The sequence below is a fragment of the Diadema setosum genome, chromosome 14 (genome assembly GCF_964275005.1).
Source record: "Diadema setosum chromosome 14, eeDiaSeto1, whole genome shotgun sequence".
Taxonomy (NCBI): Eukaryota; Metazoa; Echinodermata; class Echinoidea; order Diadematoida; family Diadematidae; genus Diadema; species Diadema setosum.
Genome location: NC_092698.1, coordinates 30,721,223 through 30,743,277, shown reverse-complemented (window position 1 = coordinate 30,743,277; position 22,055 = coordinate 30,721,223). Strand labels below are relative to the sequence as shown.

The 22,055-nt window shown below is 40.7% G+C and overlaps 1 protein-coding gene across 1 annotated transcript in view; it reads right to left on the bottom strand.

Moving 5' to 3' along the window:
* Positions 1-450: 450 nt before the first annotated feature.
* Positions 451-22,055, bottom strand: part of LOC140238277 (uncharacterized) — an 85,070-nt gene continuing 63,465 nt past the window's right edge. The window contains exons 55-82 of the mRNA XM_072318213.1: positions 21,631-21,741; positions 20,810-21,094; positions 20,112-20,239; positions 19,497-19,710; positions 19,207-19,356; positions 18,724-18,840; positions 18,073-18,399; positions 16,636-16,938; positions 15,972-16,274; positions 15,227-15,550; positions 14,533-14,871; positions 13,973-14,100; positions 13,058-13,307; positions 12,682-12,831; positions 11,993-12,358; positions 11,496-11,623; positions 10,717-10,939; positions 10,246-10,395; positions 9,419-9,598; positions 8,688-8,815; positions 7,007-7,247; positions 6,471-6,611; positions 5,173-5,322; positions 4,436-4,505; positions 3,916-3,959; positions 2,346-2,695; positions 1,594-1,707; positions 451-672 (exon numbers count right to left, since the gene is read on the bottom strand). Of these exons, the coding sequence (XP_072174314.1) occupies positions 451-672; positions 1,594-1,707; positions 2,346-2,695; positions 3,916-3,959; positions 4,436-4,505; positions 5,173-5,322; positions 6,471-6,611; positions 7,007-7,247; positions 8,688-8,815; positions 9,419-9,598; positions 10,246-10,395; positions 10,717-10,939; positions 11,496-11,623; positions 11,993-12,358; positions 12,682-12,831; positions 13,058-13,307; positions 13,973-14,100; positions 14,533-14,871; positions 15,227-15,550; positions 15,972-16,274; positions 16,636-16,938; positions 18,073-18,399; positions 18,724-18,840; positions 19,207-19,356; positions 19,497-19,710; positions 20,112-20,239; positions 20,810-21,094; positions 21,631-21,741 (5,636 nt within the window). The remainder of the gene's footprint in view (positions 673-1,593; positions 1,708-2,345; positions 2,696-3,915; positions 3,960-4,435; positions 4,506-5,172; positions 5,323-6,470; positions 6,612-7,006; positions 7,248-8,687; positions 8,816-9,418; positions 9,599-10,245; positions 10,396-10,716; positions 10,940-11,495; positions 11,624-11,992; positions 12,359-12,681; positions 12,832-13,057; positions 13,308-13,972; positions 14,101-14,532; positions 14,872-15,226; positions 15,551-15,971; positions 16,275-16,635; positions 16,939-18,072; positions 18,400-18,723; positions 18,841-19,206; positions 19,357-19,496; positions 19,711-20,111; positions 20,240-20,809; positions 21,095-21,630; positions 21,742-22,055) is intronic.

The window sequence follows — 22,055 nt, the reverse complement described above, 5'->3', positions numbered from 1 at the left end:
TTCAGAAGAACGATGAATTGTTAACTGATTAGCCAGTGACAGATGGGTAATCCAGGGACGGAAAGAAAGGGACGGGTTACAGATTGTGATTTGCAGTCATTTCCAGCTCCTGCTCTGAATGTCGGGACCGAGGGCCATTTGCAATTAAGAGCATGGATGAAATTCTTTGCTAACTTATCATGACTTTGCAATCAAAGTGTTTAGAGCACACTGGATATACCACCTCTCATTATCCATACACATCAAATGTAAACATGTTTAGTGTACTATCATATCTTGACCAATGTTCCTGTCACAAACTTTATGTTTACATTGTTGTTTATTGAAGTGCTATAAGCAACTTCCAGTACACAAAAAATACTGTATAATAACCACGTAACATAAAGACAGTAACTGATGAAAAGAAAATGTCCAAATTCATGCAGTCAAGTAAGTACAGTTTAGCGTGGACTAGCGAAAAGTACTTTCCGTTATTGGGATTAGGTTGACACTAATACTCCTTTGCGCTCTGCTTTGTCGCCGCATATCTTGGCTTGGTGGTTCATAGAGACCTCTTGGTTTGGTGCTGCGGTCAACAGGGGGCGGCCCAACCACCGGGTTGCGCTCGACACTCCTATAGGTGCTGCTGAAACGAGAACCGCCACGGCTGGAGCTTGAGGGGACATAGACCTCCTGTTTAGAGACGATGGAATTTAACACAACTTAGTACACATAAGAATGTTTGGTGTAAATGAATATTGTTCTGGAAACTCGAAATAATCAACTAAGAATGACTTTTCTCGTCACATTTGCTAGTTTTGTATGAACTTGTGCTAGAAAAAAAAAAACACACACACACGAAAGAAACCCTGTGAAACCAAACATGAAGGAATTATAAAGATCAGTGCAAGTGGGAAAACAATTTAAGTTCTTAATTTTCAGACAAATCAAATGAGAAGGGAGAGTAGCCTAAAATGCAAATGATGGGAATTACATTTAAACACAGACTAAGAAACTCCCTCCTTATCCGTTGAAAAATGCAAGAAGAAATCTGACCCGTCACTTACAACATGACCTTCATATCAGTGAACCCACGATTATGAAGAGTACATGTCGTGAATACTGACACAAATTAATCATAGGTATCACAGTACTTAATCTTCTCAAAACTATTAATGTTGCTTAAATCTGTTGATGTTTATGTTTACATACAAAGAGCTTCTTTTGGCTTTCACATAATCAGAAAAGTGTTTTCTTATCAGTATATCCATTCAGCATTGGTCTGTTCGTCTAGGTATATTATTTCTGTAAACAGCATTTATCAATTAGGAAGACATGTGATATTGACTAGCACATTCAATTGCAATCCTCATTTTGCTTATGTCTATTCATCCATCTACCAATGCATTTCTCTATTTAGATCCATCTATCTGTCCATCTATTTCATTTCATGTGTTGCTCACATATTGATGAATTAGTTCATTTGCTTGTCCACTCTTTCTTTCTTTCTTTCTTTCTTTCTTTCTGTCTGTCTGTCTGTCCGGAGATGACGGGAAGATTCACCCGTGATCCCCACTGTGTTATGAATAGACACAAGTCAGTGGTCCCACGTACCTCGTCACCCGTCGCCACGTACGGCCGCCGGAACTCGGTGGCCCCCATGTCAACAAGTTTAGGCTGGGTCCTCGCGTAGTAGATAGGCTGTTCATCAACACGGTACATCGAAGACTATAAAAGAAGCACGGATGATCGAAAGCAGAGGGAGAGGGAAGAGAAAGAAAAGCTTTCCATCATCTTTTTTTTTTTCTTCTTACAAACTTGTATCTGGCTCATACTAGGCATAGGCCCACAAATTCCTTTTCTCACAGCTTGCCATCACAAACAAGAAGTTCACATAAATGTATTTCAAGAGTTTGATCACAATACAAGCTGAGGAACATTTTAAACATTTTGAATAAGTTCAAATCATATAGAGCAAAATAGAAACTTTTCCAGTGATACTTCACCTGTTATATGACAAGAAATATTCTTGAAGTTAAGACTACAAACATGTCATCACTTCTTATTATACTCTTTGTTTTTTACTTTTAATCGCAAACATTTCTAACAAACAGAATGTAATTCACTTGTTTTTGCAATAAAACCGACATATCATATATGTGTATATATATACACATACATAATCTTATATATGAAGTAGGCCTTTATAGGGATAAAACTAATCTATGGAAAACACTCCAGCAGCTCTTTCAAACACGGGAAATTCCCGTCTAAAGACTAGGGATTTTGCATTTTATCAAGAGCATTTCACCTTTTATATTCTAAAACGTAATTGGAGAAACAGATTTCAGCCAGTGACAACTCACCTCAAACTCAGGGAATCTGCCTATTGCACCCGCGATGTGCTGACTCCTTTCATACTCGTCGTCCAGCGTCATCCCGTCGTTGACGTTATAATCGCCGTTCGAGAGCGACCCTTCGCTGGGGTCGGGGATGTGATCCCAATCGTCTCTGCTGTGGAGGAACCGCGGCCGGGTGGCTTCCCTGCGGTAGCGGCCTTCGACGATCTCGCCGTCGTACTTTCTGAGACGCGGCTGCTTGAAGCGTGATGGTTGTCTCGAGATCGCGCAGCAGAAGACGATTAGGATGATGACCAGGATGACAAAGACAACGGCGCCGAGCGCGATACCAAGTATTTCAAGGGAGTGCAATTCATCTGGTTGAAGAAAAAAACCCAACAAAATCTGTGTCAAACAATTTCGAGGTAATTCTTAGAACAAGCACTCAAACCTACGACTTGGACAGAACAAGCTTGCTTTACGTGGGCCCTATCATATTTCTCGTACTTTCAAGATAGCCCAACACTACTGTAAATAGTAAGACCTTTGTGTTTATATTGAGACAGACTGTTGTACATGGTTACAGTTCGTTATTCCGAAGGTTCGTTAATCCGAAAATGTGATAAGGTTTATTATTCCGAAGGTTCATTAATCCGAAAATGAAATAAGGTTCGTTATTCCAAAGGTTCGTTAATCCGAAAATGAAGCAAAGCTAGTTATTCCGAAGGTTCGTTACGAACCCTATTTCATTTTCGGATCAACGAACCTTCGGAATAACGAACCCTATTTCATTTTCCGATTAACGAACCTTCGGATTAACGAACCTTCAGAATAACGAAAGCTAATTTTGGTATTGTGTAATTGTATTTCTAACTGTGATATTTTTATGAGAGATATGAAAATACATTGAAATTTAAATTAAATTGTACTCGAACAGAACTTGAACAAAGTCGTCAGTTACAATTTGTTTTTTTTTTTCAAATCTCTCTCCAATGATACAAAGAAAATGTTTCTGGAAATAAATTGGATAAATTTTGAGGGATCGCTGATATATGATGATAAAACATTAAGCTTTAGATTGAGAGACGTCGTACAAATCAGCTCAATGATGAGCACTGATTTTTTTTTTCTTCAAATGATAGAATTTATTGATTTCTCGAAGCAACATAATTATACAGAGGATGGATAAAATACATAATCATTACTTCAACACAATATAAAGCCATTTCTTTGGTAGAGACAATTTAAACAAATATCTGTGTTTTTTCTTTTTTTTTTTCAAATATTCCAGTAACTCTTTACTAGCAAAAATACGATGAATGAATATACTATAATTATGTTTTCTACCATCAATACACAACACATATATTTATTATGAATGCTATGATATTATCCAATGAATATCATACCGCAAACTATTTATAATATCGTTATATCTATCACGCGTGAAAGGGTACACAAAAATGCAGCACTGATTGGTAAACAACGACATCTAACAGCCAACAGGGTTCCGCTGAGAAGTATTAATCTTACGAGTCTCACATAATTCTCATATGGATACAAGGTCGGGAAGATGATTTTCTTTTAAAAGACTTACCCGGAGTCCTCTCGCACCGCTCCCCAGAATACCCAGGCAAACATCTATAATGAATCACAGAAAAAATGATAAATGTCACTATTGAAAGAAAAAAAAAAACTGTCTCTCGATCAGGCTTGGTTACCCATACACATTTCATATTATAAATTTATCCAGTTAATATGGCATACAAAAGTTGTCACCTGCTGCTGATTGGGCATCGGTGTCCGTTTGGCTCTCAACCAATCGCTATAACGACATAATATACTTTAAATCCCTCCTTTCCTTATCCTGTATCATGTCGTTGAGAACAAGTGTAAAATGTGACATTAAGATTTTAAAGTGAACGCCTGATGATAAAACGAAGTAGCACTCAACAGTCGGTGAAAATATCCACAATACTTGATGCAACACCTCTACTAAACGACTGGCGAGACAAGACCAATAGCTGCATGCATATCATGCTGCTGTTGATGATAATGATAATAATGATATAGCTTGTGATTCCCCTTGATATCTGGATTTCATTAGTCATACTTACGTGCAGGAGGACATGTTTCCTGCGGGAAAGCATGTTCCGCCATTACTGCAATAACCATCTGGACAGATTTCTGAAGGGAAACAACACGACCAAGAATTAGTAAATGCTTCTATGGTCACTCTAATTAGGCCTATTGTTTGAGGTGAAAACAAAACAAAATGCAGAGACCAAAAAAAAAAACAAGAACAAAAATGTTCCTCGAGTTCTGAATATTGATTTAAACATTGCATGTTTCATGCTGAGTATTGCTCGAGTATTCCAAAGATATGATGTAAGCCTATATAATATGTGTGACATGAAATGTGAGGATGAAAACTGGAATGAGTCGGTGTAATTGTCCCCTTCTATAATTATGTATCATCAAGAAAGTGATTTGTACCTTAGTATAACACAATGTTTTACACGTGTATATACACGTATCAAGAAAATGACAAAAGTGACATATTTGATGACGTCGGAAATACTTAAAAAAAAAACACCCAAATGAAACCTGATGCATAATGGCATGATGGAAGTATATGGGTCCTCTGGTACACCAGTGTTAACACTGAAGAGGCTACCCTGGATGAATAAGATCATAATACTTAATCATTATCATCATAATTACTTGAATTCATGATCTCATAAAAACCCAAATGCCACAAAGAAAAAAGCACACAAAAAAAATCGAGAGGTGAGATTTATCAGAGAGCGAGAGATATTAACAAAAAAAATGATTGAAGTGGTTAGCCAATTACCTTCACAGATTCGACCTGGTAATGAAGGGAAAGGAGAGGCATCGAAATAGCCATCCCTACACTCGCACGTGTAGCCTTCCAGATAATGCTCCATACAAAGAGCGCTTGGCGCGCACGTGTTGGGAAGGTCAATAGGGCAAGGGCCCGGATCTGAGATTGGAAAGGGGAAATTAGGATGGGTAAGGTGAGATGATAGTAAGTGGTGAAAGGTAGGTTTTGTGATGGTGATGTGAGCCATGAACCTGGTAGAAAGAGACTTTAAATGGGCGTTGCCTTGGGTATATTCCCTGCCCCGGTGTCATTCCTACCAAAACATTTCCACAGAAGTGATAACATTGCTCATTTTTGTTTTGCAAAATCTAATTTCGCATGGTTTTGCGGAGGCGTCATCAATGGTGTAACTCTGAAATATTGTTATAGGGAATATTGTGTCAAAACTCGAAAGGAAGTGACGTGGGTAGATGAAGGAACTACCATAAGGAAACCTTGTTGAAATAATTTCCAATAAAAGTTGTCAACTTTTAGAAGTCTAAAGTGTATGATGATTTATCTTCTAAAAACTGTTTCCATTTTACATGTTTGTCGTAATTTCACAAAGCGATTTTAGACCAAGGATACACTTTTGAAATGCAATTCTTTCCCGAAATAAAGGACTATATCAATTTGAAAAATGTTCCTGACAAGCACTCTTCATGACTTAAAGATGGCAGCAGACAGAGAAACTCTCAAAAAGTGTCTTGGCGATTCTTTTTTTTTCTTTATCATTACTTCACAGGACAACATAGGACGCGTCAGTGTACAATGCTGTGACGCCTGTCAAAACATAGTACTTGAGCTCAAAGGATATTTCCCATTACAGGCCAATTCGAAGAGGTTCATTATAGTTATAATACCATGTGATGCCATGATATGATACAATACAAAGTCCTCTCATCAATTAATAACAATGAATATCAATCTGGTGTCGGCTGCAGGTTGATTCTTTGGTTAGTCCGTGGGATGAGTAACATCGCTGAGGGTTATCATCAAAATTGGTGCCTAGTCGACACGAAAAAGCTTTGTAAGAATGAAGCTAGAGATCGACACACTATGTAACAACAGTAAAAACAATGAGGGCGCTTTTTCTCCGCATCACAAAATTTTGGCTGCCATCATGGAATTCTTTTTAGCGCATGATTTTCATCTTCGCTGTCACAGGGCTCTTGAAGCGCCATCCACAATGACGACGCAGTCACACAAAACTTTCTCTCCATCACCGATAATTAGGCAAAGCCAATAGCAGTGGTTCCTGCCCTCACCTCTGCACTCCCTCCCGGGGAGGAGGGGAGAAATGTCGATGAGCTCGTCGTTACAGCGGCACGTAAATGATCCCTCCGTGTTGATGCACTGCGCGTTTGTGGCACAGTCGTGGTGGTCCGCTGATGAGCACTCGTCAAAATCTTTAAAAAAAGAAATCACACAGACAAGAGGATTAATTTTCTGAGAACAAAAGGAAAATATGTATATATGAAAACTAATGTATCGTATTCAAGAGAATGTACTGTTGAATGCGAGTAATTGTAAATGCAATAATCATGCCGGAAGCTGCTCTTTCTCTAGCATAAACAGCAAAAGAGGATGTCTCCCTTGAAGTTTTGTTTTTCTCACTAGCAATTATCATCTATTTGGCATTTTCTCAATTGGGAAATTTGAGATCAAGAAGATTTTGATTGGAGAATAGATTCGTATTAGGTCTATTATATTCTGTCCCTGCAACTAGTTCAAAAACTGGTTTCTTTCTCCCAGAAAGTCAAAAGGACCAGGTTTCTTGGTCACTGAGAACGGTATGACCCACCCTCGATTACAATGGAATCTTCGTCGATTGTGACGTCAGTAATCACGCCCTGTTGGACAGACGTCTCAAGCGACTCCGTGAAGGCCGTGTACACGACTGTAGAGTTGGACATGACTTCGGTACTGTTCTCAAAGTCGACCTCGAGCTCGTAGTCGACCACGATGGAACCGTTGCTGAATGATGTGATCACGACATCTACATACTTGCTGGCGATCGTGCTGAGAGTGTAGATCGTTGCGAGCTGACAAGGAAAATATAAAGGCGAATCACAGTTAGAATTGATTGCACATCTGTGATTAAATCTCCTGTAAATTACTCTTTCTTGTCGCCTTGGAAAAAAGCAGAATAAACAAAGTTATAAAATGGGCTTTAGAATCTCTGCAATCTAATTGGTCAATTGTCATGCATTGATTTTTACGGATCCACACTTAGCCATACATCCCGTAAAATCCGAACGCATGTTATGACTTAAGTCTTGTGTAGTGTTGCAGGTTAGCCGGACGCATGATGGGGAAAATGGTTGTACATATGAAGAGTTTGTTCGCAAAAACCGGTAAGTCCATATTGGCCAAAGGGAGATATTTTCGATTAAAGGTAAAAAAAAAAAAAAAATAAAGAGAATGATAAGAAAATTGTTGCTTCTTTTGATCATAACTTCAAAAATGTACCTTCATATGTAATGACCAATATATCATTTAAAAGGTATTATTTTGTACTATATGACAGAGACTGTACTTCAAAATCTTCAAAAATGGACTTATCGGTTTTTGCGAGCAAATTCTTAATATGCATTTCATGAATTTACGTTCCCATTTTATAACACAAATGATGCACAGACCTACTTCGTGGATCAGTAAGAATTGGATGCTCTCGTTTAACTTTGGAACAGTCTAAATCCCACTGGCTGCGCTCGTGGGTTTTAACAGTTTCAAAGTTAAACTCGTGCATCCAATTCTCACCGATCCACTCTGTCCTGTGCATCATTTGTATACTATACAACTTGTTCTGGTGGGAGGGAGTATTTCCTTGATAATGTTCATGGGAAGAAAAGCATTGCATTGACAATCTTTCGCCAGTGCAATGATCTTGCCCACTTCATGGTATTATATACCACGTTTAATCATACATTACCCACTGACTTGCAGGATGACAATGGTGAAAGAATAGTAGATATTGTCACGGCACTTGTTTTAAATGCAAGATACTTTTAAAGCAGAATGCTCTCGACAGCCCTTTGTGCCTGTCTTATGTGACCATTTTGACTACGAGTTCAAAATGAAACCATAGATTCCTATCTTATTCACTTTCTAGCTTGTTTACTGTGATGCTTCTTCCATTTCAATTCTTATTGCACTTTTCACCATCACTGGAATACTCTGCATATAGCAGTTGCCGCTAATTGAAACAAGCCTTTGGGCAAATTCTGACGAAGCTTGCGACATATGAAGGATGACCATTTTGGAACCGGGAAACCGGGGGGGGGGGGGGGGTGGTGGGGGTATACATTTCAAGTGAAAACGGTCCATCGTCATAAGAGGTCGCGGCCATGAGGAAATAGAAATAGATATAATACAACAAAGATTTTATCAACAAAGGTGAAGATATGAGTGACGGGTGTACGGTGGTACGGATAGTGATGCTGATGGAAAGGATTTTCGGTATAGTATGCTGTGGTCCTCACCGTGCCCTTGATTTCCGCGGCTACTTCAGCGAACTCGGCCGTTGTCGAGTCGGCGAGGGCACTTGTAAAGACGGCTTTTGCGTTCCTTAAGCGGGTGAAGCGACATCGCCCGAAGAAGAGTCTGATACCTGTGTGAAGTAACGAAGATTCAAACGGAACGTGCCTTCGCCATCACGATGCGGTTTTACAGTATTTCGCCTCAAACAGAAAGTTCAAAACCAGCATATTTCGCCATACATAACAATATCTGTACCACAAGGTCAAGTCTACCATTATTGATTGCCATGGGTAATGTCCACTACGATGCAGATCACGACTTTACTTGTTCCATGACCATCTGCACATAATACCACTTTGCATTTAGGACATTTAGGACGCTTGAAAATGCGCTCACTTTACAAATCTAAAATTGGGTTTCTCTTATTGTCATTTTCTTCGTTCATTTTTTTTTTTTTCACAAAAAAAGAAAAAAAAAAACAATCAAAGAAACAGTTATGCCAACTGCTCAAGGCCAGGACTAAGGCAAAACATTGAAATTCGTCTCAAATAACAAAAGAAAAGGAACCCGATACACAAACGAAGCTTATACTGCATAAATCCCCCATAAAAAAAAGTGAAACAAGATAACAAAGAAAACATATATCACTTAATGGAGGCTTTGTCACTTGCTTCCTTTTTGTCGGGGTATGACAGTGCACTTGTATTACATACATGAATTACAGATTTCTTACGTGAACAGACACCCCAGCGGTTCCTGGCATATCCCGGTCGACAGTAGCAAATATATGCCCTGCCCAGCGACAGACATTTTGTGTGGCGGAACCTTTCGCACGGGTTCGATGCACATGGGTCCGGAATGGTAGGCGTGGTTAGCGAGGTCGTTGACATCGTCGTTGACACGGATGTCGAAACTTCAAAGACATGAGCATGCACATTATTTACTTAGATTATTTACCTATATTCAGATTTCTCCAATACAGTTGAAATGAAAGTACATGATTTGTTCAGCTGTTTTAAAAATATATCGTCTAGTATACGGTATATCATTTTATTTTTTTGTCCTGTCTTAAACAAGTTTCGAGATATCGAGAATATTATTCAGGACACATGTGTTGGAATAACCCTTAACTTGTCTGCACGAGTGAAATATTTCTTTCCAGAGCGTGAGCTCAAATTTGCATTTCCTAGCTCTTTGTCCAAACCAGTTGGGGTTGAGAGATGCAGGGTGGAAGTCGGCACTTGACTTCCCAGTCTGTGACCGCTAGATATGTTTTAATCAAAGGATTCCCATGGGCTTATCTAACTGCTGAATAATTAATCTCTTACTATTATGTATCGTACGGTGCAAAGACTTTCCATTGTATTGTATATACTTTTGTTCTTTTCGTTTGGATGACAACGAGCTTTCGGTAATAGTAAACGCCTGTAAAAGTACAGCGATAACTCTTTCTCTGTCTGTCACAGGACAATATACGAATTATTCGGGTTTTTTGACATTTCTCAGTGATTACGGAGAAATTAATTAAAGAAAGTGTTGCCTGCTCTCTGCAGTTCTTACCATTGCAGGCCCTGCCCGGCTCGTCGGGGAGGTTCGGTGACACATCGTCGAATCCGCTCTGACACTGACAAGTGAACGAACCCTCCAGGTTTATGCACGTGGCGTTGAGGGCGCAATTGTTGTCCTCGGGAGAGAGACACTCGTTGAGATCTACAAATGAAACAAGGGCACACAACGAGCTCATTATCATTGTCGATAACGGAGACAAGTGTAAGGCAGTCTGCAGGGCCGGCGCAGTGTTTTCAAAAGTGTGTCAAGACCTATATCTATTTCTATTTTAGTGCCACTTACGTACTTCCGGGTTGTTTATGCATTTACAGTGCGAGAAATACGATATTGCGCGACATTGCTTGGTAAAATAGTTCTTTGATTAAATATACTTAACAAATTAACAAAGAGAAAGTTAAGGGAAAGTTTACCTAGAAGTACAAGAAAAAATAAATAAAATGCAAATTAGTGATTTTTACTGACCTGTGACTACAATGGACGAAGGATCGATGGTCAAGTTGACCGGCGCTGTGGCCAACGAGTTGGTAAACGCCGTCGTGACCGCAGTCGCGTTTAGCCCGCCGCTGCTGGAGTTCGTCGCGAAGTTCGCGGTGTAGTCGACTATGATCGACCCGTTGCTGAAGCCATTGATGGTGGAGCCGAGGTAGGAACCAGCCAGCGAGCTCGACGAGTACACCGTGTCAAGCTGAAGGACATAACACGACATTTCTACTCAATTAAGTCATATCTGTCACTGTCATCTAGTTCGTTATGCAAAAAATGTCTACCGTCATGAGGTTGTAGTTTCTTGCTCATCCAACACGTTCAAGTTACCAATTACCTGCGGGTAGCACATTTTCTCATAGTTGCCCTTCACCAGCTAAATGAGACACCAAAGGCGAGCGCTTCTAATGATATTACTGCGCTGATCACAGAAACAAAAATTATTCACATTTTACTTGTGGGGAAAATTATACAACTTCCACTCTCGTCTCCTTGCAGTAATTGAATTCGAAGGTTAAAATCCATATCGCCTCTAGATGCAGACCTCATGAACAATTGTGGCAAACAAGTTTCAACTTCAGTATTAATAATGACAGATTAGGATTATGAATGTTCAGTCATAATTGCAAATCAGAATCGGCGCGATTAGTTACGCGGTTGCTCAAGAACACGCAAGAGGAAATGAGAAGCGGTTGAAAGCTACAGAGACACAAACAGTATGCCTACATGTAAAGCATGAAAGGAGCTTTGTTTCTCACCGTGTTCGTCATATCCGAAGCGAGAGATTGGAACGCGTCCGAGTTCGGGTCCTGAAGATCCTCGGTGAAAACAGCTGCCCCGTCGCCGACCCCTGTGACTCGGAGGCTGCCCAAAAACGATTGGGCCACTGTTCGAAGGAGAAAGGGACAGGATCAGAGGAGAGAGATGAAATTAAACAGCTCCTCACACTGGTTGACAATGAGGAAGAGAACTAGGTTTGAAGGAAGCACCACTACCAATTAGTTTCCGTGCTTTTTGGACCTCAGTTTTTGTCGTTTTTTTCTTAACTTTAATTGAATATACTTATAAGGAGCAGAGTATATTGTCATCAATTCTTACAATTTTCATTTGCCACTTTCAAACTCAAATCTATACAAGTCATCATAGCTATGAGCGCGGCACTTAGTGAAAAGTTTCTTTTGATTATACATTTGAGAGTACCGATGCCTAAGGTCTCTTTATCCCTTAAATATGTTTTCCTCCTTTTCCAACTTACTTGCACAAATGCCATCCTGCCTACGGGAGAAGCCAGGCCGGCACACACACTGGAAGGACTGTCCGGATGCCTCGCAGTTGGCGTAGGCATCGCCGGTACAAGGGTCGGGTGAACAAGGATCTGAAATCAAGGTTGTAGGGCTGATCGTCGAGCTGTTTGTCACTGTATTTCCGTCAGTGGGAGTCTGGGATGTAGGAGCACTCGTAGCATTTGTGCCGTTTCCTGCTGTTTCCATCGGGGTAGTTGCTACCGTGGTGGCGTTGCTTTGGGTCTCGGGTGTGGTTGCGTTCGTAGGGTTGGGGGAAGGTGCGGTTGAGGTGATGTTACTAGAAGGGGTTGCCATGTCTGTAGTTGTTGGCATGGGCACTGCCGGAAGAGAAATGCACAGTTTGAAGAATTAGTGGAAATCCATTTCTTCTGAGAACGAACGAAATAGTTTCAGTTGGAACAGACTTCTCCTTGCAATACCTATGACTTACTTTCTATGGAGCACTTATCTTGCGATCATCGTCAAATTTTACCAATTTGGGGTTTTCCCGTTCTGCCACTATCTTCACCTTTTCTTTCCTTACCATCATAATTGTCATCACCTTAGTCTGCTACTTGTCTGTATTCGCTCTCTTTAAAAAAAAATCATCACACTGTACTTTCCCTTATACAGTACTGTATTTCTAAGGCATTGAACTCACGTGTGCAGACCCTGCCAGGTTCCCCGGGAAGGTTGGGCGACTCATCATTGAACTCATTGTCGCACTGGCACGTGAATGATCCTTCCAGGTTGATACATGTGGCGTTGAGGGCACAGTTATTGTCTTCTGGGGAGGCACATTCATTAGCATCTAAAAGGAAGACATTGTAAAAGAATCTAAAAATACTGTGTGTGGAAATTTGACGCAGAATAGCAATTATCAAAATGTTAGGCAAGCAAGATACATGCATATCAAGGAAACTCTTTCCATGAATGCAAATCCACAATGTAGGTAAGTGCCGAAACATAAATGACTAGAGGCAATTCAAAACTTTACGATCGACCCCAATCATCGCAACTGATAAAGTCTCACTGACCTAGCACCACGATGGAAGACTCGTCGAACGTCACGTTCACGGGAGCCGTAGCCAAGGACGTCGTGAACGCCGTTGTGATGGACTCGGTGTTAAGGGTCGTGGTCGAATTACCCGTGTCGTTCGAAGACGAAGAAGCCGGGTCGGCGAAGATAACTGTGTAATCGACGATGATGGAACCGTTGCTGAATCCGGTCACGGACGTTCCGAGGAAAACATCGGCCAGATCGCTTGTTTGGTAGACCGTGTCCAGCTGAAAATATGCAAGATTCAATAAAACTTGAGCTCATTATAGACCTACACTGCATTTACGCCCAGATATGACTTCGAAAAATGATTATGTAATTTATTACTTTACTCTCCATCTTCAAAAAAAAGATGTAATTATAAGTTCTCTTTTACAGAAAGAAAATGCATATATTGACATTCAAAAGTACAATAAACAAAATTTATAAGTACGTAATTAATACGGCAGTTGTTAGGAAAGAACGATAGCAAAAATAACACACACATTTTGGTACACAGTTTAGATTTCAAATTACAGGTTTTGTTACAAATTAGTGTCTTGGCACACTAAACGTATTTCAACTTGCGTGTGTACAGCGAAAGAAGGCAGCAACTAATTCTTCGTGTAAACAGTCATATCCTATAAAAAAAAAATATGTGTGAAAAGAGTTTGCAACACAACATGAGAGTCCACATAAGGACTGCACGTGCGTAATACTTCTGGGTAGCTCTGCTGTGAAGAGCTCTGCCAGCTCAACCAAAGTCCTATAGGAACTGATCAGGATGTCGACGTTTCAGAACAAATTGACCCTTCGTCCTGGGCAATCACGTAAAGATCATTCTGCTGGAACATCAGAAGGAAAAGTAACGTTTTGTTACATTCCAAACCAACGTGTCGGAGGAGAAACTTACCGTGGACTCCACATCTGAAGCCAAATTCTGGAATTCTTCGGAGTTGGGGTCTGAAAGCTCATCGGAAAACACCGCCTTACTTCCTCCGAAGTCCGTGAAACGTATGGCGGAGATGAATACTTGGGTCTCTGTTGATTGGAAAGATGATCATAGCAAAGTTAATTGACAGGACTTGATGCGTGTCTTTAAATTAAAAACAAAAACAAACAAAACAAACACCCTCAAAACAATTCAGGTCTTATGTGAAGCTCAATGGTAAATTTCAAAGCAGAATCTTCCCAAGTTGCTTCCTTTTCGGCAATTTGCTTTCATTGTATAATTGTTCGTGTAGAGCTCATTCTCGCTTATACACTTACGAAGACGTGGTTCGATCGGATGTTCACTTGTATTGCATTGACTTGTAAATATACAATAAAGTACTTGAAGAAGTTATAAATGTGCGGAAATTTTAGTACACAGACCGGTAAAACTTTATGGTGCAATGTGTCACTTCCCCCCCCCCCCCCCCGTCCCCTTTCCCCCTCTCTTACGATTTGAGAGACGATGAACCGACAACTTACTTGTGCAGATGTTTTCATCATTCCGCATGTAGCCTGCTCGGCATGTGCATTGGAATGACATTCCGATCACCACGCAGTCGGTGTTGATGTCACTCGCACACGGACTACCAGCACAAGGATCGACGGGAGTGGTTGGGGCACGGGTAGTGGAGTCCGTAGTCGTGCTCTGGATACCTGCCGTGCTAGCGATTGCGTCGTCCGTTGTAACAGGGTGACTGGCCCGTGTTGTCACACCGGCTGTGGTTGACTCGCCCTTCGTGGTGCCTGGGCTGGTTGTAGGTTGGCTTTCTGTCGTGGTTGTCGTCTTTGTGGTTGCTTTCTCGTCGGTGGTGGTGAATTCTGTTCCGTTCAGAGCGAGGAGACACAAAAACATGCATGGTGAGTTCTGACGGATAGAAGAATTGGCGATTTATTATTATGATTTTATGAATTTCTCGACCGCACGCGATTACCAGGTTAAATGAGTATCCCAAAGTCGTCATCATCTACTCTGAAAACGGCCACCCTGGATGCATGAGTGTACCAGATGAAATCAGACTAATTTTCGGGCGTTTTGTTTCTTTATAACAGAGGATCTGATTAATTGTTAAGATGATATTCAATATTTTTTTCATTATTCATTAATTCGTCATTTTATACACCAGGTCAGGTAAAAAAAGAAAAAAAATGCCACCGCGACTGCTTGCCAACTCACGATTGGTAGTTGAAACAGTACCAGTGGTCGACAGAGAAGTCGTAGGCTTCTTCTCTGTCGTGGTAACTGATATCGTTGTAGTTTTCGCGGATTCTGTCGTGGTACGGTCAGCCCTTGTTGTTGGCGCTCCTTCAGTAGTAGCAGTCTTAGTCGTAACTGCGCTGTCTGTGGTAGCAACCACATTGCTACCAGTTGTAGATTGCGTCATTGTTGTGGGTTTGTTTGTTGTACTCATAATTTTTTCTTTTGTGGTAACGTCCATCGATGTTGTCACCAAATCGGTTGTAGGTTTGGTAGAAGTGGCGGTTGTGGTATCTATGGAAGCTAGGTACAGGACAGAAAGAGAAAGATTCTACATCTCTCTATCATGCACAAACTACAGGCTAATCTGAGATGCAAATAGAAGGTGATTCATTTGGGGGAAATTAAGTGATAGTGGTTGTAACTACATATGAATGAATAATATGCAGTGCAATAATAGAAGAGCAGAGGTTCTATTCTTGTCTACTGTGCATATACCGAAGAATAATCTATACTTCCTCGTGAAAAAAAAGAGACTGACACGCTGAACAAGGATGTGATAGCTGCAAGAAATGTATGAACATATCTCTGTAGATTTTGTGTTACATGCTAATAACGATTTATTTTCGGCGACATTCAGTATGGACGCATTCATGAGAATGTTTAAGATGAAAGCTGCCATCGAAGTCTGCTTTCAACTCATGACTGGGAGTTGAAACAGTACCTGTTGTAGACAGAGTTGTCGAAGCTTTCTCCTCTGTCGTGGTAACTGATATTGTTGTAGTTTCGTCAGATTCTGTTGTAGCACGGTCAGCCCTTGTTGTTGGCCCTCCTTCAGTAGTAGCAGTCTTAGTCGTAACTTCGTTGTCTGTTGTAGCAACCACATTGCTACCAGTTGTAAATTGCGTCATTGTTGTGGGTTTATTTGTTGTACTCATCATTTTTTCTTTTGTGGTAACGTCCATCGATGTCGTCACCATATCAGTTGTAGGTTTGGTAGAAGTGGCAGTGGTGGTAACCATGGAAGCTATGTACAGGAAACAATGAAATAGATTCTACATCTTTCTACCATGCACGAGCTACAAACTAATCTACGATGTAAATAGAAGGTGAGTAATTGCGGGAAAAGTGATAGTGGTTGTAACTACCAATGTATGAATGCAGTGCAATAATACAGCACTTTGCACGAGAAAAGAGGGATTGGCATATTAAACCAGGATGTGAAAGCTAAAAGAAATGTATGAACATATCTCTGTAAATTTTGTGTCACATGCAAACAACGATTTCTTTTCGGCGACATTCACTATGCACGCATTCGTAAGAATGTTTAATATGAAAGCTGCCATCGAAGTCTGATTTCAACTCATGACTGGGAGTTGAAACAGTACCTGTTGTAGACAGAGTTGTCGAAGCTTTCTCCTCTGTCGTGGTAACTGATATCGTTGTAGTTTTCGCGGATTCCGTCGTAGCACGGTCAGCCCTCGTTGTTTGGACTCCTTCAGTAGTAGCAGTCTTAGTCGTAACTGCGTTGTCTGTGGTAGCAACCACATTGCTACCAGTTGTAGATTGCGTTATTGTTGTGGGTTTGTTTGTTGTACTCATAATGTTTTCTTTTGTGGTAACGTCCATCGATGTTGTCACCAAATCGGTTGTAGGTTTGGTAGAAGCAGCAGTTGTGGTATCTATAAAAGCTAGGTACAGGAGAGAAAGAGAAAGATTCTACATCTCTCTATCATGCACAAACTACAGACTTAAGAAGGTGATTCATTTGGGGGAAATTAAGTGATAGTGGTTGTATCTACAAATGTATGGATGCAGTGCAATAATACATTTGCAGAGTTTCTATTCCCTTACACTGTGTATATACCAAACACTAATCTACACTTTTCATGAGAATTAAGGGATTGACAGGGTGAAGGGATTGAAAGGGTGACAAGGATGTGATAGCTAAAAGAAATATACGTACATATCTTTATGAATTTTGTGTTATATGCAAATGACTTTTTTTTTTTCGGCGACATTCAGTATGCACGCATTCATTAGAATATTTAATATGAAAGCTGCCATCAGAGTCTGCTTTCAACTCTGGATAGGTAGTTGAAACAGTACCTGTTGTAGACAGAGTTGTCGAAGCTTTCTCCTCTGTCGTGGTAACAGATATTGTTGTAGTTTCGTCAGATTCTGTTGTAGCACGGTCAGCCCTTGTTGTTGGCGCTCCTTCAGTAGTAGCAGTCTCAGTCGTAGCTGCGTTGTCTGTGGTAGCAACCACATTGCTACCAGTTGTAGATTGCGTTATTGTTGTGGGTTTGTTTGTTGTACTCATAATCTTTTCTTTTGTGGTAACGTCCATCGATGTTGTTACCATATCGGTTGTAGGTTTGGTAGAAGTGGCAGTTGTGGTATCTATGGAAGCTACGTAAAGGACAGAAAGAGAAAGATTCTACATCTCTCTATCATGCACAAACTACAGACTAATCTGAGATGCAAATAGAAGGTAATTCATCGGGGAAAAGTGATAGTGGTTGTAACTACAAATGTATGAATGCAGTGACATAACACAAACAAGACAAAGGCAGAGTTTCTATTCCAGTCTACTGTGCACAAACTAAATACTAATCTACATCTTTCATCAGAGGAAAGGATTGATACGCAGAATAAGAATGTGACAGTAAAAAGAAATATTTCTACAGCTCTCTTACACACGTTTTGCAAGATGTTACCGACTGCTAGTCTTTGCGTCGTCACTCTGTATGGACGTATTCAATAGAATATTCAACACAACAGTCTCCTTTTCAACATCATTGGTTTCGTAGTGAAAACAGTACCTGTTGTCGACAGAGAAGTCGTAGGTTTTTCTTCCATCGTGGTAGCTGGTATTGTTGTAGTTTTCTCAGATTCTGTTGTAGCACTCTCGGCCTTGGTTGTTTGGACTCTTTCTGTAGTAGCAGTCCTAGTCGTAGCTGCGTCGTCTGTGGTGGCAACAACATTGGCGGTTGTTTCCTCAGCAGCAGTCGTAGATTGCGTGATTGTAGTGGGTGCGTGACTGGTTGTAGGCTTATTCGTGGTGGTTAGCGTATCTTCTGTAGTCATTACCGCCGGCGGAGTGGTTAGTTTGGTCGTGCTGACGGAGGTAGTGGTGGTATCGTACACTACTGAGAAAAGAGAAAGAGGCAGAGTGTTTCTACTATCTACAGCCTAACAGCGACTAATGGCTTATATATCTCTAGAAAGTATAACTACAGTGAGAGAGACAGAAGGCCAGAGACAGACAGACAGACAGACAGACAGACAGAGAAATAGATGAGCACTGATTTCGAAGTGTTCTTTTTGAGCCGCTGCTGGAGTTACAAGCCCGAAATCCTGCGTGTTTTTTCTTGTCTGTTCTGAATATATTTTGAGTATACTGTGTTGCTGTGATGGGTCTCATTTAGAGACCTCAACCTGTCCAGCAACCGCACCGAGCTACTGGTACTCACCACTGGTCACTGCTCTCTGGGGCGTCGTGGTCATAACATCCGATGTAGTGTCGACATCAGCTTTCGTTGTCATCCCCGACGTGGATATGTCGAAGGGGACGGAAGTCGATCCTCTCTCTATTCGGGAAAAAAGTGAAAGAAGTGATATACAGTGTATCTTCTTTATCAAATTATATCTGCTTGTGATGCTAGCCTTTCTTATATTTTTCTCGGCAAAACGATTTCTGCTAAACATGATGCAAGTGCCTCCTGATGTATAGCCGCAAACGGAATACTCTTAACACTTAATCTCCATGGCGATAAAGGGAATTAGAAAGAAGATCAGTACGGCAATACTCAGACTTCCCTTCAATTTGCAAGGGCAGACATTATGCTTATACAGCTCTGTGATAGTAATTAATTTCCAGTGATGTTACCGTCGTTAATGAAGAATAGAAATCATCACTGGACGTTTGATCGAACTTTTCTGATTGATATTCTTACCATTACACTGTCTGCCGGGATTGCTGGGAAGATCCGGGGAATTATCTGTGAAACCGCTATCGCACTCGCAAGTGAAGGAGCCCTCAGTGTTAATGCAGGCGGCGTTGACATCACAGTCATTGTCGTCAGTAGAGAGACACTCGTCAAAGTCTTATCAATATAAAAGAGAGATTTGCACACCGAGTCATAAATTGTGAAAAAGGACGCTGAAGTCAACACAAAATGAAATATGTTTATATAACGTAGTGGATCCAAACGACAATATGAGGTGATACAATTTGTTGACGTACCTTCCACCGTGATGGATGACTCATCAATCGTTGCGTTGATGGGAGCCGTTGCTAGGGAATTCCTGAAGGCATCTGCGACAGTGGCTGCATTGGAGCTGAACGTGTCTTTAAAGTTGACTCTGTACGCAGCGATGATGGAACCACTGCTGAAGCCAGTGACGACAGTTCCACGGTAGAAGTCGGCCACAGAGCTCGTTTGGTACACCACATCGAGCTAAAGTTAAGCAGTAGATATGTCTTGACGTTAGGATTCTTTTTATGATACCTTGTCATCAATTGCCACAATTGTAGTAATGGGATCTACGATAGCAGATTTCAATTCTCGTCTTTAGGTAGAATAAATGACGTGCTTTTTCGAGAAGTCATCTTTGCTGAACATATCTGCCCATGCATGTTCGCTAAGGACTGACCATCTGTCTGAATACTTAAGGGATACCAATAACTAGCTGATCTTCCTCAGTGCCCTGGTTACAATCACGCCCTCCTTTGCACAGAAATCATATCACCAGTCTGGATTATTAATGTCTTTACTAATAATTCCAAACGTAAAAGAAGTACAATATTGTAAAGGAAAAACACACACATACACACAAATAGATAAGTAAATGCTCTTACCGTGGATTCTACAGTGGACGCTAATTCTTTGAATTGGGGAGAGTTTTGATCGAGCAAGTCATCACTGAATACTGCTGCCTGGCCGTCAAATCCTGTGAAACTTAGACTACCAGCAAACGCTGTGACCTCTGTAAAAATGAACCATTAAAGAACTAGAGGTATTAGTATTTCTCTAGAACGCGTGTATCTTCTTTTACCATTAGAAACACGATTCCAATAATAGGAATTTGTGAGGTGAAATCTAGCAACCAACTCGTCATCCCGACATACAAATTAATTATGTGGAGTTTCGCTATTGCAGTAAAATCATGAACATCGAACGACTCTTTGCAGCCACAACTGGTTCGGTGGTGAGCGTCGAGGAAGATAATATTGGCAATTGCACAATGGTGTTAATGAGTGAATATTTCAAAATCCTCATCCTCATTTCTGCCTCCAAGTATATATCATTGTTGATTATCATTTTCTCACCTACAAGCAAGAAAGATAACGGGCATAAATAGCGTGTTATTTTTTCTCTTTATTGATCATTTTCTAACCAGAAGCAACCATTCTGCATGACCTAATGATGCTATTATCTCAAATGAATAACTCCTGAAACCGCAACCATTCTGCATGACCTAATGATGCTATTATCTCAAATGAATAACTCCTGAAACCCAAATATCAGTCTTTAACCACGCATGTTATGTTGTTACCTGTGCATATATCGTCATCGTCTCTGGCATAACCTGCCCGACAGACGCACTCGTACGAGTTTCTCACACGTTGACACACGGTGTTTGCATCACTTGTGCATGGGGTCGACATGCACGGGTCAGCTGTAGAGGTCGATGTTTCGCCCTGATCCTGGCCGTCTGTAGTTATGTCGATCTGTGTGGTTCGTTCAGCCTCTGCTGTTGTAATGTCCATTGTTGTTGGCTGATACACCGTGGTCACCTCTTTCGGTTCAGTCGTACCATGAGGTGAGGTACGAATCACCCCTGAGAAAGACAGATTTACAAGAGAGTGGAAAAATGTATTTACATGTACAGTGGACTCCCGTTATAACGAAGTCCTCGCGACCGGTAGTTTCCTCTCATTACAACGAAATTTCGTTATAACCGAACAAAATAAACACTGAAATAAACATAGAGCGGATAATGTTGCGGCCTGATTTCTATGTAACCGGAATTTCGCTATAATTGTGTTTGTTATAAAGGGAGTGCATGCTATATCGTAAAACGTAGTGAAACACTACATGAAGGTTCGTGGAATAAAGAATAGAGTCGGAAATCGTTGTCAATCTGGCTGTGCTACTACGGATGACACTTCCTAAAATTCTGACAGATATGGAGGTATTGAAGGCAGCAAACCAGAGACTGATCGGATTTATGTGGGCCTAGTAAAGGCATTTCAGATATGCGTTCTCTGATTTTGTTTTAAGTGGCCATTCAGTGCTAGAAACCGTTTCATCAGGTCGGCATATACATTTCGGATTTCGACTCAGCTCTACTAATTTTCCCCTTGAACTACTCACGACTGGTCACGACTGTTTCGCTTGTCGTCGTCATCGAACCCGGTGTAGTCGTCAAAATTTCCTCCCCTTCTGTGGTTTCCCCAGACGAAACAGTTGTCACTCGTTTTTGTGCTGAAGAAAAGTTAAGTAATAGAACATTTCCTTAATCTATGTTATATTTCTTTTAAGGTTATTGAAGTCGGTATGTATCTGGCAAAAATATGTTGCAAATTGAATTATTATTTTAGAATGAATTTGTGTGTCGACTCGACTGAAATAATGAAAGCCGCGGTGACTTCTAGGGAAAACACAGTCGTAACTGCGAAGGAAAAATCATGATAACAGTGGATCTTCATTAAGCGATACGATGGTTAGTGAAAAGGTTTTCAGTGGAGACAGAGGAAGTGGTTTGTGATGGTTTGAAATAAACTATTAAATATCTTCAA